A 13,860-nucleotide genomic window follows, 5' to 3' on the forward strand; every position below is an offset into this window, starting at 1 on the left:
AGATGATACGAAAGAGAGGTTGAACATGCTAGTAATAGGGGTTGCAACAATTGTAGCGGATAATCTTAGAAAGAGAGGGTCCAGATTGTCTAGCCCAGCTGATTTGTAGGGGTCCAGATTTTGCAGCTCTTTCAGAACATCAGCTATCTGGATTTGGGTGAAGGAGAAGCTCTGGGGGGGGCTTGGGCAAGTAGCTGCGGGGGGTGCAGAGCTGTTGGCTGGGGTAGGGGTAGCCAGGTGGAAAGCATGGCCAGCCGTAGAAAAATGCTTATTGAAATTCTCGATTATCGTGGATTTATCAGTGGTGACAGTGTTTCCTAGCCTCAGTGCAGTGGGCAGCTGGGAGGAGGTACTCTTATTCTCCATGGACTTTACAGTGTCCCAAAACTTTTGGGAATTTGTGCTACAGGATGCAAATTTCTGTTTGAAAAAGCTAGCCTTTCCTTTCCTAACTGACTGTGTATATTGGTTCCTAACTTCCCTGAAAAGTTGCATATCGCGGGGGCTATTCGATGCTAATGCAGTACGCCACAGGATGTTTTTTGTGCTGGTCAAGGGCAGTCAAGTCTGGAGTGAACCAAGGGCTATATCTGTTCTTAGTCTACATTTTTTTAATGTGGCATGCTTATTTAAGATGGTGAGGAAAGCACTTTTAAAGAATAACCAGACATCCTCTACTGACGGGATGAGGTCAATATCCTTCCAGGATACCCGGGCCAGGTCGATTAGAAAGGAGCGTTTGACAGTGATGAAGGGTGGTCGTTTGACCCCGGGCCCATTACGGACGCAGGCAATGAGGCAGTGATCGCTGAGATCCTGGTTGAAGACAGCAGAGGTGTATTTAGAAGGCAGGTTGGTCAGGATGATATCTTTGAGGGTGCCCGTGTTTACGGATTTGGGGTTGTACTTGGTAGGTTCCTTGATAATTTGTGTGAGATTGAGGGAATCTAGCTTAGATTGTAGGAGCCTAGTAATGGGCCCAGACCTAAGGCTTTATCAATCAGTTTTTTGACGAGACATTTGCTTTGGTGTTTGATACAGGTCCTCTATGGAGCTCCAGAGACGGTGCGAGAACTACTCAGCACCCTGGGTCTACAGAAGTACACTCTGGGACTCAGCCTCAACGGCTGGGATGACCTGGACTACTTCAGGTGAGAGGAGGAATAACGGTGGATGGAACCTGATTTGTTTGGTCTCGGTGGTCTAAGTCAGTCAGGGATACCTAAATGACCTTTGCTCTCTCCACAGTGGTATCACAGAGGAGGACCTGCGTGCAGCCGGGGTGTGGAACCCGTCGCATCGCCGGAGGATCCTGGAGAACTTACCCAGGACCTGGGATTCACTATAGACCTACTCACTTTGTTTGAGTTCTCAAACTCAACCCAATGGACATCGGTGACAGATACCTGCCCTAATGGACTACTCGTCATCTCTTCCATTCACGTCCTTTTATATACAGTATAAAACAAATCTAGTAAGCACACACACAGACATGGTGCATGTCCCATGAAATCCTCATCTCATATCCGTTTCCATTCACGTCCACCTTAAAATGGTCAAACATTTTTTAGATCCAATTTTAGATCCACATAGCTAAATATTGATTTTATGTCTCCCCAGTAGTCACCAGACGAGAGTGTTTACTGAGCATTCACACGCATCACCTCCTCCCCTGCCCTTTCCACTGCTCTGCCGTTTATAAAGAACAGCACAGAGCTTGTAAAATCACTCAATAAGGGCCATGGAGGATGAAATGTACAGCTGTACATATTTACCAGTACACATTTTAACATGGCCTGGAAAGTTAATAATAAGGTCTCGCTTTCTGTTTACTGTCCGATGGTATTATTATATTGTCACTGTGGTGTAGCTGTTAGTGATAAGACGGGAATCCAGTGGGAGGAAAATGCGAACCCTGGGCCCGTTTATTTACATTCCTACTATTACATTGTATATGTTTCTCTATTCTCTCCCTTATCCCATAACTCTCGTGCGCTCACGAGATAATAAAGTGGCACCCACCCATTTAACATGAACATCACAGTCACTTAATCAATGCTTCTGTGAACTTAGCATTTTTTTTACTGCCTTTTTAAAACGTTATTGTATAAAACTAACTGTTGATATATGTGGGTTCTTAGACACTGCTACTGTGTGAAGATTGAGGGCGTAAAACTTGTGCTTGACGCCTGTGGTTCTTTTCCTGTGGTTCTTTGCCAGTGGCGCTACTTTGGTCATCATCTGCGTTTTAGATATGCATTTAACTGTGGATCATAGAAGTTTACTACTTTATTTTCTGAAGGTTGTTGAATTAAGGTAATGAAGTATTACATGCAGGTGATGTTGCATTTATTCAACCAAATGGGACACGACGTGAATAAAACAATGTTGTGTGAACATTAGGAAGTAAACTCTCTATATTTATTAGGACATTTGGGACCATATAATCCAATGGAGATTGAGCATGGGGAGGTTTCATATCCCAGACTGTACTATGGAATTATGTTTGTTTTGTCTTCATATTAAACTATAAACTATCCACACTCTTAATGGTACAGGCCTTGCTGGCACAAAAAATACAATAGCGGAAAAACAAATTGACCATGCCTTGATATAATCATCAACCTAAAATGGTATACCTAGATACAGCATATAAACACAATGATATTGCAATCTTTATAGAAATGACAGAAATTCAATTGAATAGCTGTCATCATTTGCTTAATTTGCAAAATTATAACAGGTTTAGTTAGATTTGCTAATTGTTATTTTTTCTTGAAGCCTTTCTTTGTTGGATATCTTCCCCAAAACTTCCTGTGTCTGGTTTCACACTATATTGTCAGTTACACCCACAAAAACCACACGACTGTCTCTATGCTGTACTCACCTGTTCCCATGACATGATTTGGGTATTTTACATAATGCATGTCAATGTCAGTGCCACACACATGATAGCTCAGTGGATGTTATCAAGGCCTGCATGTTTGAACAGGAGAAATACTTATACTCTTATGTAAATTCCAATGTAAAGTGTACCCATGGAGCGACAGTCATTGTGGGAAAATAATAGGCATTTTTCCTTACAGCAAATGTTCTATAACTACGAGCTGTATGTGGGTCCCTTATAACTTCGGAACCCAGAACCATTTCCTGTCTGCGCTGGCCATGTAAGTTCTACTCGTTTTAACACAGGCAACAGGCGCAAGAGTGGAGGACGTGTGTCCATGTGGGATTTGGAGAAATCTGTTGATATTATTGGTCTGTGTGTTTGCGGCCTTTGGTGGTGCATACGTACAAGTTAGTCATTAAAAAATGAGCCAACACATCCCTCTGTGTCCCTTGACAGCGGGTATGTGTCAGTGACCCCCTGGCTGACCGTAGAGGCAAATGTGTACTGGTCACCCCGCCTGGACTCAGACACTGCGGCGGGGTGATGACCAGGGTGATAAGACCCCCAGTCAGACTGGCTCCGGTGGAACTCTCATGATGTCATCACAGGACATCCTCAGGGGTTTCTGGGACTTTTGGCAGAATGTCAACATAGTGATCCTGTTTGCTCCTCTATAAACCCAACAGCCTTTGTTCACTACAGTAGGTTAGTTTAAAGCCAGGAACAAGATGATAGTGTGTCTGTGATTCTTTCCAAATCATTCTAATCCAACTGCTACTACTAATAATAATAAGGCTGTGGCTGCTGAGCTGACTTTTCCCTGACCTTTTTATCCTGAGCGCATGTGTTTCTTCACCTCTACGTTAGGCACATATTTTTCTGTTCTCCTTCCCTTCACATTTCTCGCTGCCAGTCGTGAATGATAATTCACGACTGGCAGCGTTTTACTGGTTGAGTTTTAGCCACATGAGAGGAAAATGTGGTGTTTTTTGTCTTGCAGTAATGCAATGCTATTATATTAGTTTATTTTATGTAGAGTACTATCCTCATGTGATCTTGCAGACATTGATTCAGCTTTCATCTATCGTTATTAAACAAGCACCATTCGCAAGAGTTCTCTAAAAGTAGAACACAGGCAGCGCATAAGGAGAGAATTAACACATGCGCAGGAGCTTGGGGACCTTTAACGTTAGAAAAAAAAGGTCTGGGAAAAGTTGGATCCTCAGCCACTCCATAATAATAATACACTGAATGTATAATGCGCAGTGAGTGCGTTAAAATAAATCAAATAAAAAAACACTAAATAAGGGCACAAGTAGACAGGGTACCTGAAACAAAAAACAAAGGGACACAACAAGGAACACGTCTACAGTGAGCTCCAAAATTATTGGGACAGTAACACATATTTTGTTGTTTTGGCTCTGTACTCCAGCACTTTGGATTTGAAATGATACAGTGGACCTGGACCCGGTGAGGGGTAGAGCCTCGGTTTTGCGGCTGTTAAGTTGAAGAGAGTTTTGCTTCATGCAAGCTTTTATCTCCTTAAGGCAGGTGTTTAGACGAGCACAGGCAGCAGAGAGACTTGGGGCAGTTTTCACCAGTGGTGATCAGGGTTGTTTAAGATGAGGGAGGACGATACGCATTTTTTATTATTCTTTTATTATGGGCATGGCCTTATTTCTATTACAGCATATTGGATGACTGTCATTTATATTACATTCACCCAGTTCAATGTAACATCGATAAGTTTAGGCTACTACATGATACTCTAGTTTTCCCTATACCCTTCGTGAAGTTGCTACAACCTAGTCTATTAATGAAAGTTTACAACGTAGGTGCACAGGTCGAGATACATTTTGTAATCAAGGTGACAGACATTGGCACATTCAATACCGCCTTGCACACTTTTGCCTGCATCTAGCTGATCTAGGGTGTAATCATTAGTCCAACAGTTAAAAATGAGTTTCTATTGGACAAATTCAGGTTATGTTTATCCCCTTTTTGTTCTGTTTGCTTCCGTTTAAGAAACGTTTTCAACAGAGTTGGTGGAATGAATACACCCCTGATCACATGCAAACACAGTTCACTTTCATAGCAGCCACATAGAAACAGCATGATCCCTTGATCGTTGTATAATTCCTTCTCGCATCCATATGCTCTCCTTGTCTCACCTTTTCCCTTCACTTGTGGACTTCAGTGTTCAAAACGTCAGCGGGCTGTCATGTGCCTTTTACTGAGGAGTGGCTTCCGTCTGGCCAATCTACCATAAAGGCCTGATTGGTGGAGTGCAATGGCCCTGACCAAGACCCTTCTCCCCCGATTGCTCAGTCTGGCCGGGCGGCCAGCTCTAGGAAGAGACTTGGTGGTTCCAAACTTCTCCCATTTAAGAATGATGGAGGCCACCGTGTTCTTGGGGACCTTCAATGCTGCAGAAATGTTTTGGTACCCTTCCCCAGATCTGTGCCTCAACACAATCCTGTCTCGGTGCTCTACGGACAATTTATTTGACCTCATGGCTTTGCTTTTGCTCTGACATGCACTGTCAACTGTGGGACCTTATATAGATAGGGGTGTGCCTTTCCAAATCATGCCCAATAAATTGAATTTACCACAGGTGGACTCCAATACAGTTGTACAAACATCTCCCGGATGATCAATGGAAACAGGATGCACCTGAGCTCAATTTTGAGTCTCATAGCAAAGGGTTTAAATACTAATGTAAATAAGGTATTTCTGTTTTTTATTTTTAATACATTTTCAAACATTTATAAAAACCTGTTTTCGCTTTGTCCTTATGGTGTATTTTGTGTAGTGTAGATTTTATAATAAGGCTGTAACATAACAGAATGTTGAAATAGGGAACGGGTCTGAATACTTTCCGAATGCACTGTATTTGGTGACGTGAATACGTATATTTAGTATAGATTTATCTAAAAAGGATAACTTTTCAAAATATTTCCCTATTTTTTTAATTATTAAATTCACTGAGGGGGATGGTCCTCCCCTTCCTTCTTTGAGGAGCCTCCACTGGTTTTCACATATAGCTGGGTGTCATCAGGAGAGGAATATCATTGATATTATCTGTATGAGTGCTCACCTGATGCTAACTCATTACCCTGGTAGTCTACTACAGATGTTATTGGATTTGAAAAAAAAAATTATACAATACACTGACTTTCTGTCTGTGAAAGTTCTATAAAGCAAGTCAGCCTGTCCTTTGATTGGTACTGAGTGGGTTTCTGACTTCTCCATGGGTCAGGGGCCAGGGTTTAAAGGGGAAGGGAGAAGAGGGGCTGCACTGACCCCAGGATATGAGCAGTAGAACTGCCGGCCGAACAGAACGAATGCAGAGCAAATTAGCACCATGACACTGCAATGAGCCTAATTTGTTTGAAGAACCAAAGAAGCACAATTACCCTAAATAGTCACTTACAGTATAAATCCTCAATAGAAATCGTTCACACGTGAAAGTTATGTTGTTTTAACAAGGGCATCTGCAAGGGTGAAGGAAAATTCCATTCAAAAGCTTTTGGTATTTGTTTAATTAGTCCACTTTTGATACAGTCCCAAAATATTTTGTCAGCAATCAAGTTTTCAAGATGTAGAACAGTCAAAATACAGAAAGTGTAACAGTATGCTGCGTTTGAAAATTTAAGCCATAGATATTCAAATCTACAATCCCAACAGGGCCACACCCATGGGCTCGTACACACACAGTCTACATACCACAAGCTACAGTACAGGAATCAGGTCCCGTCTCAGAGTAGGAGCGCAGATTTAAGATCAGGTCCCCCCTGTCCATGTAATCTTATTCATTATGATCTAAAAGGCAAAGCTGATCCTAGATCCGCACTCCTACTCTGAGACGCTTTGTGAATACGGGCCCAGATCTGATGCATGCTATATGGAACTAAAAGCATAACTATTGTAGTTTCTGACCGTCCTGTTTGGAGTCACGTGAAAACTGACATTCCCAGATAGATAACACCTGGACTATGCATCTCTGCCAGCGTTAGCTTACTGCTCATCCTGTCCACATTTATGTCTTTATGATCATGTTTTATCACTCACATTTCCGGCAAATTAAGACGATGACGTGGAAAGGTGGCCAGAGTCAATAGTACATTTCTCCTGTCATGCCAGGATCGACCGCTGTGTAAATGTGCTACTTTGCGACAACCATTTACAGAACTGTCTAAATATTAACCTTAAAGCTGTAGCAATGACCCACCAATTTCAGGCTTGGCTGGCAGTAGAGTAACATGACAATGATGACAAGCAGGACAGAGTTGAAGAGAAACAGTAGCATACTTTTTGGTAGAATACAGTCTGATTAATCATTTTCACGGTATATTAACCTTAACACTCATTTGGAAAATCGAATACATAAACAAAGGCTATTTACATTTCTGCCATTTCGCAAACGCTCTTATCCAGAGCAACTTACAGTAGTGAGTGCATGTATTTTCTTGGTGCCCTGTGGGAATAGAACCCACAACACTAGTGTTGCAAGGGCCATAGGCTATCAACTGAGCTACACAGGAATGGTAAAAAAGTCATGCATTACTCTCCATATTGATACAGCTGCCCTGGTCAATTAGTAGGCTAGTGCAGTAGGCCCTACAGTGGGTCATTATACAGCTAATCACAGTTCATGTTATTTCCACTTTGATTTATTACAGTTTGTATCCGATTAAATACACAGTGGTTCGCCGACGTTGTTGAGTCATAAGATTTCGGCACTTTTGGTTATGTGCCAGTTCTCATGAAATTGTTAGGGTTGATTCCTCTTCTATTGAAAGGAAGTTGCAGACTTAGGAGGTCAGACATGCACACAGTGTCAACACATATCAATTTTACTTCCCAATTTGGTCCCCGACACAGCTCCATACGCCGTGTGTTTGTGTTTTTCTACTTGATATGATATTTGTGGTTGCGGTTGTATGTGAATAATTTATTTGTGAGAAATCACTAATTTCTGCAAATACACTGAGTGTACAAAACATTAAGGACACCTTCCTAATATTGAGTTGCACCCCCCTTTTGCCCTCAGAATAGCCTACATTTTTCGGGGTATGCTCTCTACAAGGTGTCGAAAGAGTTCTACAGGAATGTTGGCCCATGTTGACTCCAATGCTTCCCACAGTTGTGTCAAGTTGGCTGGATGTCCTTTGGGTGGTGGATCATTCTTGATACAGACGAGAAACTGTTGAACGTGAAAAACCCAGCAGTGTTGCAGTTCTTAACACAAACCGGTGAGCCTGGCACCTACTGCTCAAGGTCCTAAACGATATCGTAACCGCCATCGATAAGAAACAATACTGTGCTGCCGTATTCATTGACCTGGCCAAAGCTTTCGACTCTGTCAATCACCACATCCTCATCGGCTGACTCAATAGCCTTGGTTTCTCAAATGATTGCCTCGCCTGGTTCACCAACTACTTCTCTGATAGAGTTCAGTGTGTCAAATCGGATGGCCTGTTGTCCGGACCTCTGGCAGTCTCTATGGGGGTGCCACAGAGTTCAATTCTCGAGTTGACTCTTTTCTCCGTATACATCAATGATGTCGCTCTTGCTGCTGGTGAGTCTCTGATCCACCTCTACGCAGACGACACCATTCTGTATACTTCTGGCCCTTCTTTGGACACTGTTTTAACAACCCTCCAGACAAGCTTCAATGCCATACAACTCTCCTTCCGTGGCCTCCAACTGCTCTTAAATACAAGTAAAACTAAATGCATGCTCTTCAACCGATCGCTGCCTGCACCTGCCCGCCTGTCCAGCATCACTACTCTGGACGGTTCTGACTTAGAATATGTGGACAACTACAAATACCTAGGTGTCTGGTTAGACTGTAAACTCTCCTTCCCGACTCACATCAAACATCTCCAATCCAAAGTTAAATCTAGAATTGGCTTCCTATTTCGCAACAAAGCATCCTTCACTCATGCTGCCAAATATACCCTCGTAAAACTGACCATCCCGATCCTCGACTTCGGCGATGCCATTTACAAAATAGCCTCCAATACCCCACTCAACAAACTGGATGCAGTCTATCACAGTGCCATCCGTTTTGTCACCAAAACTACCCACCACTGCGGCCTGTACGCTCTCGTTGGCTGGCCCTCGCTTCATACTCGTCGCCAAACCCACTGGCTCCAGGTCATCTACAAGACCCTGCTAGGTAAAGTCCCCCCTTATCTCCGCTCACTGGTCACCATAGCAGCACCCACCTGTAGTACGCGCTCCAGCAGGTATATCTCTCTGGTCACCCCCAAAGCCAATTCCTCCTTTGGCCGTCTCTCCTTCCAGTTCTCTGCTGCCAATGACTGGAACGAACTACAAAAATCTATGAAACTGGAAACACTTATCTCCCTCACTAGCTTTAAGCACCAGCTGTCAGGGCAGCTCACAGATCACTGCACCTGTACATAGCCCATCTGTAATTTGGCCCAAACAACTACCACTTCCCCTACTGTATTTATTTATTTGTTTATTTTTTCCTGTATTTATTTATTTGTTTATTTTTTCCTTTGCACCCCATTATTTCTATTTCTACTTTGCACTTTCTTCTACTGCAGATCTACCATTCCAGTGTTTTACTTGCTATATTGTGTTTACTTTGCCACCATGGCCTTTTTGCCTTTACCTCCCTTATCTCACCTCATTTGCTCACATTGTATATAGACTTATTTTTCTACTGTATTATTGACTGTATGTTTGTTTTTACTCCATGTGTAACTCTGTGTTGTTGTATGTTGTCGAACTGCTTTGCTTTATCTTGGCCAGGTCGCAATTGTAAATGATAACTTGTTCTCAACTTGTCTACCTGGTTAAATAAAGGTGAAATAAAATAAATAAATAAAAACTTCCATACCCCGTTCAAAGGCACTTAAATATTTTGTCTTTCCCATTCACCCTCTGAATGTTACACATGCACAAGCCATGTCTCAATTGTCATAAGGGTTAAAAATAGATTTTTTTATCTGTCTTCTCCCCATCTATACTGATTGAAGTGGATTTAACAAGTGACATCAATAAGGGATCATAGATTTCACCTGGATTCACCTGGTCAGTCCATTTAACGGAAAGAGCAGGTGTTCTTAATATTTGTACACTCAGTGTATATGAAGCAATATTGTGAGAATTATGCTACATCACTTCAAAAGGCAAATTTACCAAAAAATATAAGTAATCAAAAAATTTATATTGAGCACTATTTGAAATCAGTGTTATTATCATGCTAAAACATTGATTTAATATCGGGTTTAAAACGAATAACTTGCCTCAGTAATATCGGAGTTGTATTTCATGGGGACGGTTGAGAGGAAAGGGGCATATTTCCTTTAGACCGGAGAGTCAGTCAAGACGCATATACCATTTCTATCCAAGCCGTTTGCAGAGATAGTGCGCTCACTGCACTGAGAGCAGCGGTCACAAGTCAAGTCCGTCTCGGCAAGTCAATTTTGTATCTACGGTGGGTAAGTTGTACATCTCAGTTCAACTTTGAAGTTATATATCCCTTATGTCAGGGTTATTAGCTATAGTGCAATTATTACGATGAGTCACATTGCCTTGCCAGGTTTTCAAGAAGTGGGCATCCTCGTCAGTTTTTTAAATGTATTTTTTAAACCATGCGCACATTTCTCTGTAATCTTCCGGCGAACTATTTGGATTACAGATTTAGATACAACACCAATGTTATCCGTTTATGGATATAGCTCGGTATTTGGGGTTCATTTCAGGATAGGCTTTGTAGGAAATTAAAACAATTTTTTTAGGTTAGGCTATAAGCAGAGCAGGCTCTAGCCTTTTCGGTTGGGGGAGCCCACCAAACGGGCCTAATGTTTTAGTGGAACCCTTTTGACAGCTGAGAGAAAAATGTACATTTCAAAATGTATTTCATGCAATTCTACACATTTTGCCATGGGCAGAGATAAAATGTTGCCATGTTATTTTTTTATTCATTAAATTCCACTAATTTTGCCATGGGGCAGAGATACATTTTTGCCATTTTAAAGCTACATTTCTGCAATTCTACCCATTGGGGTGGAGTGAAGTGTTTTTGAAGTTTTAAAACGATTTTCCTGCAATTCTAAACATTTTCCATGACTTATGCCATGTTAAAGATATCTGAGTGAGAGTGACTAACAAAATCAATGTGCCCTGCATGCCCGGTCAGTATTCAACCATGATTACAACACGTTTAGATAACTGGCAGACTAACATACTAACATACCAAATTGTTAGCTGACATGGCTAATTGAGTGACAGTCAGTGACTGACAAAACAAGAGAAAAACTGCTAATGCACAACCAAAATTCGAACTTGCACCTTCTCTATTCTATTATTCTAACTCTCAACAAGTTGCGACCCCGACTGAGTTCCTAAAAAAAGGCTACTGCTTATATTGCTTATGCCTGGAGCCGGCCCTGGATATATGCAGTGCAGTAAACTTTTATGAGCAGGTTGAACTTCAGTTCATTCTTCAAAGATGTCAACAAGACATTTGTATTTCTAACACAACATGCTGTTAATATTTTTCTTTCCGGAAAAAATGTAATCAGGGACTGCTTCAAAATTTGAATTCATACTAAATATATATATTTTTGGTGAAACTGTCATTTTCAGAGTGATGCCATGTGGATTCCAAATGTATTCAATGTCTCCACAGATATTACAATCCAAGCCTTAGCTCTCTGCTGAAGAGACAGAAGATGGACTCAGCCATTAACAGCCACCTTGTGCAGAACCAGTCCATTCTTCTGAGTGCTGGTTATTCCAACGAGACCTGTCGCTTCAATGAGGAGTTTAAGTACATCCTACTACCTGTTTCCTATAGCCTGGTGTGCGTTTTGGGTCTGGTGCTGAACTCTGTGGCTCTGTGGATGTTCCTGACCAAGATGCGACCGTGGAACACCAGCACCGTCTACATGTTCCACCTGGCCCTCTCAGACTTCCTGTACGTTCTCTCCCTGCCCACCCTCATCTACTACTACGCTAACCGCAGCCACTGGCCCTTCGGCGTGGCCGCCTGCAAGATCGTCCGCTTCTTGTTCTACGCCAACCTCTACTGCAGCATCCTCTTCCTCACCTGCATCAGCGTCCACCGCTACCTGGGCATCTGCCACCCCATCAAGGCCCTGACCATGGTGAAGCCACGCCATGCCCACGCCGTGTGTGGAATGGTGTGGGCTGCTGTCACGGCGTGTCTGGTGCCCAACCTCATCTTTGTCACCACCAGCCAGAGGGACAACGACACGATGTGTCACGATACGACCAATCCCGAGAAGTTTGAGGAGTATGTGGACTACAGCTCTGCGGTCATGGTCCTGCTGTTCGGCGTCCCCTTCATGGTCATCATGGTCTGTTACTGTCTGATGGCACTGGCTCTGTGTCGGCCCAGACGGGGGCTCTCGTCCAGCCAGCAGAACTCACCCTCACGCACCAAGTCCATCAAGCTAATTGTGGTGGTGCTGGTGGTGTTCGCCGTGTGTTTTGTACCCTTCCATATCACACGCACCCTTTACTACACCTACCGTGTACTGAATGCCAAATGTGAATTTCTGAACATCGTCAACTTTGCCTATAAGATCACCAGGCCCCTGGCCAGTGTGAACAGTTGTATTGATCCCCTCCTGTATTTCCTGGCTGGGGATCACTACCGCTCTAAGCTGGTCAAAGCTCTCACTGGAAATAGACCGACAACCTGCCTGACAAAGCGCCCCAAAAAGAACCATGAGATCGCCCTGGTCTATAAGAACCCAGAGCCTAAAGCCAGCGCTGAACCTATGAGATAGTGGGTTATACATATGGACAACTATGGGGCATCATATAGATATGCCTAACCTCCATGATATAAACAGGGAGGAAACAGTTAAAAGTCCTAGGCTGGCCACTACACAGCTGCACTTTCTTTGGATGCTGTTCTGTCATTTCAGACACAGGATGACTACTGTCCAGAGTGAACGAAGGGGCCTCTTGACAGAACTCAGACCTGAATGAGAAGTTCATTTCCTATAAGGCTGTTGGGTCAACGCAGCTAATGTCATGTTAAAGAGAATGAAGAAGTGGGAGTACGGTTGAGTTCAGATAACAGTTGTGAAAAAAGTACCTAATTACCATACTTGAGTAAAGTAAAAATGAAAGTCACCCAGTAAAATACTACTTGAGTAAAACATTTTACTTTTTAAATTTTTTTTTTTTACATTTTAGCAGACACTCTTATCCAGAGTGACTTACAGCAGTGAATACATTTCATACATTTTTTTATTTTTTTCCCCCAGTACTGGTCCCCCGTGGGAATCGAACCCACAACCCTGGCGTTGCAAACACCATGCTCTACCAACTAAGCCACACGGGACCCAAAGTCTAAAAGCATTTGTTTTTAAATATACTTAAGTATCAAATGTAAATGTAATTGCTAAAATATACTTAAGTATCAAAGTAAAAGTAAAACTATTAATTATTTCCAATTCCTCATATTAAGCAAACCAGACAACATCTTTTTCTTGCTTTTTTATTTATGTGTGTTTAGTGAGTCCGTCAGATCAGAAGCAGTAGGGATGACCAGGGATGTTCTCTTGATAAGTGCGTGAATTGGACCCTTTCCCTGTCCTGCTAAGCATTCAAAATGTAATGAGTACTTTTGTGTGTAAGGGAAAATGTACGGAGTTAAAAAGTACATTATTTTCTTTAGGAATGTAGTGAAGTAAAAGTTGTCAAAAATATAAATAGTAAAGTACAGATACCCCAAAAAACTACTTAAGTAGTACTTTAAAGTACTTTACACCGCTGGAAAACAGTCTCCTTATCACCACTAACACTTTAAAACAGTGTTGAAAGTATGTAGTACCGTGAGACATCCACATTCCCCCTTGTTAGTAAGAAGCTATGGCAGGTAGCCTAATGGAAAAGAATAACTGAAAGGTTGCTGGTTCAAATCCCCGAGCTGACTAGGTGAAAAATCT

The 13,860-nt window shown here is 42.3% G+C and overlaps 2 protein-coding genes across 3 annotated transcripts in view; both read left to right on the forward strand.

The window, feature by feature from the left end:
* LOC115172750 (phosphatidylinositol 3,4,5-trisphosphate 5-phosphatase 2B) overlaps nt 1-2,543 on the forward strand; it is a 38,709-nt gene extending 36,166 nt beyond the window's left edge. The window contains exons 25-26 of the mRNA XM_029730480.1: nt 1,042-1,151; nt 1,249-2,543. Of these exons, the coding sequence (XP_029586340.1) occupies nt 1,042-1,151; nt 1,249-1,348 (210 nt within the window). The 3' untranslated portion in view covers nt 1,349-2,543. The remainder of the gene's footprint in view (nt 1-1,041; nt 1,152-1,248) is intronic.
* A 7,436-nt stretch (nt 2,544-9,979) lies between these two features.
* On the forward strand, nt 9,980-13,099 carry LOC115172756 (P2Y purinoceptor 4-like). Of its 2 annotated transcripts, none has more exons than XM_029730498.1 (2): nt 9,980-10,367; nt 11,565-13,099. In XM_029730498.1, exon 2 carries the CDS (start codon nt 11,608-11,610, stop codon nt 12,688-12,690), a length of 1,083 nt encoding a protein of 360 aa, XP_029586358.1. In that variant the 5' UTR covers nt 9,980-10,367; nt 11,565-11,607; the 3' UTR covers nt 12,691-13,099. The 2 variants fall into 2 exon arrangements, with proteins under 2 accessions (XP_029586358.1, XP_029586350.1); XM_029730490.1 differs by having other exon boundaries at nt 9,981-10,371.
* The last annotated feature ends 761 nt before the right edge of the window (nt 13,100-13,860 follow it).

The sequence above is a fragment of the Salmo trutta genome, chromosome 3 (genome assembly GCF_901001165.1).
Source record: "Salmo trutta chromosome 3, fSalTru1.1, whole genome shotgun sequence".
NCBI lineage: Eukaryota > Metazoa > Chordata > Actinopteri > Salmoniformes > Salmonidae > Salmo > Salmo trutta.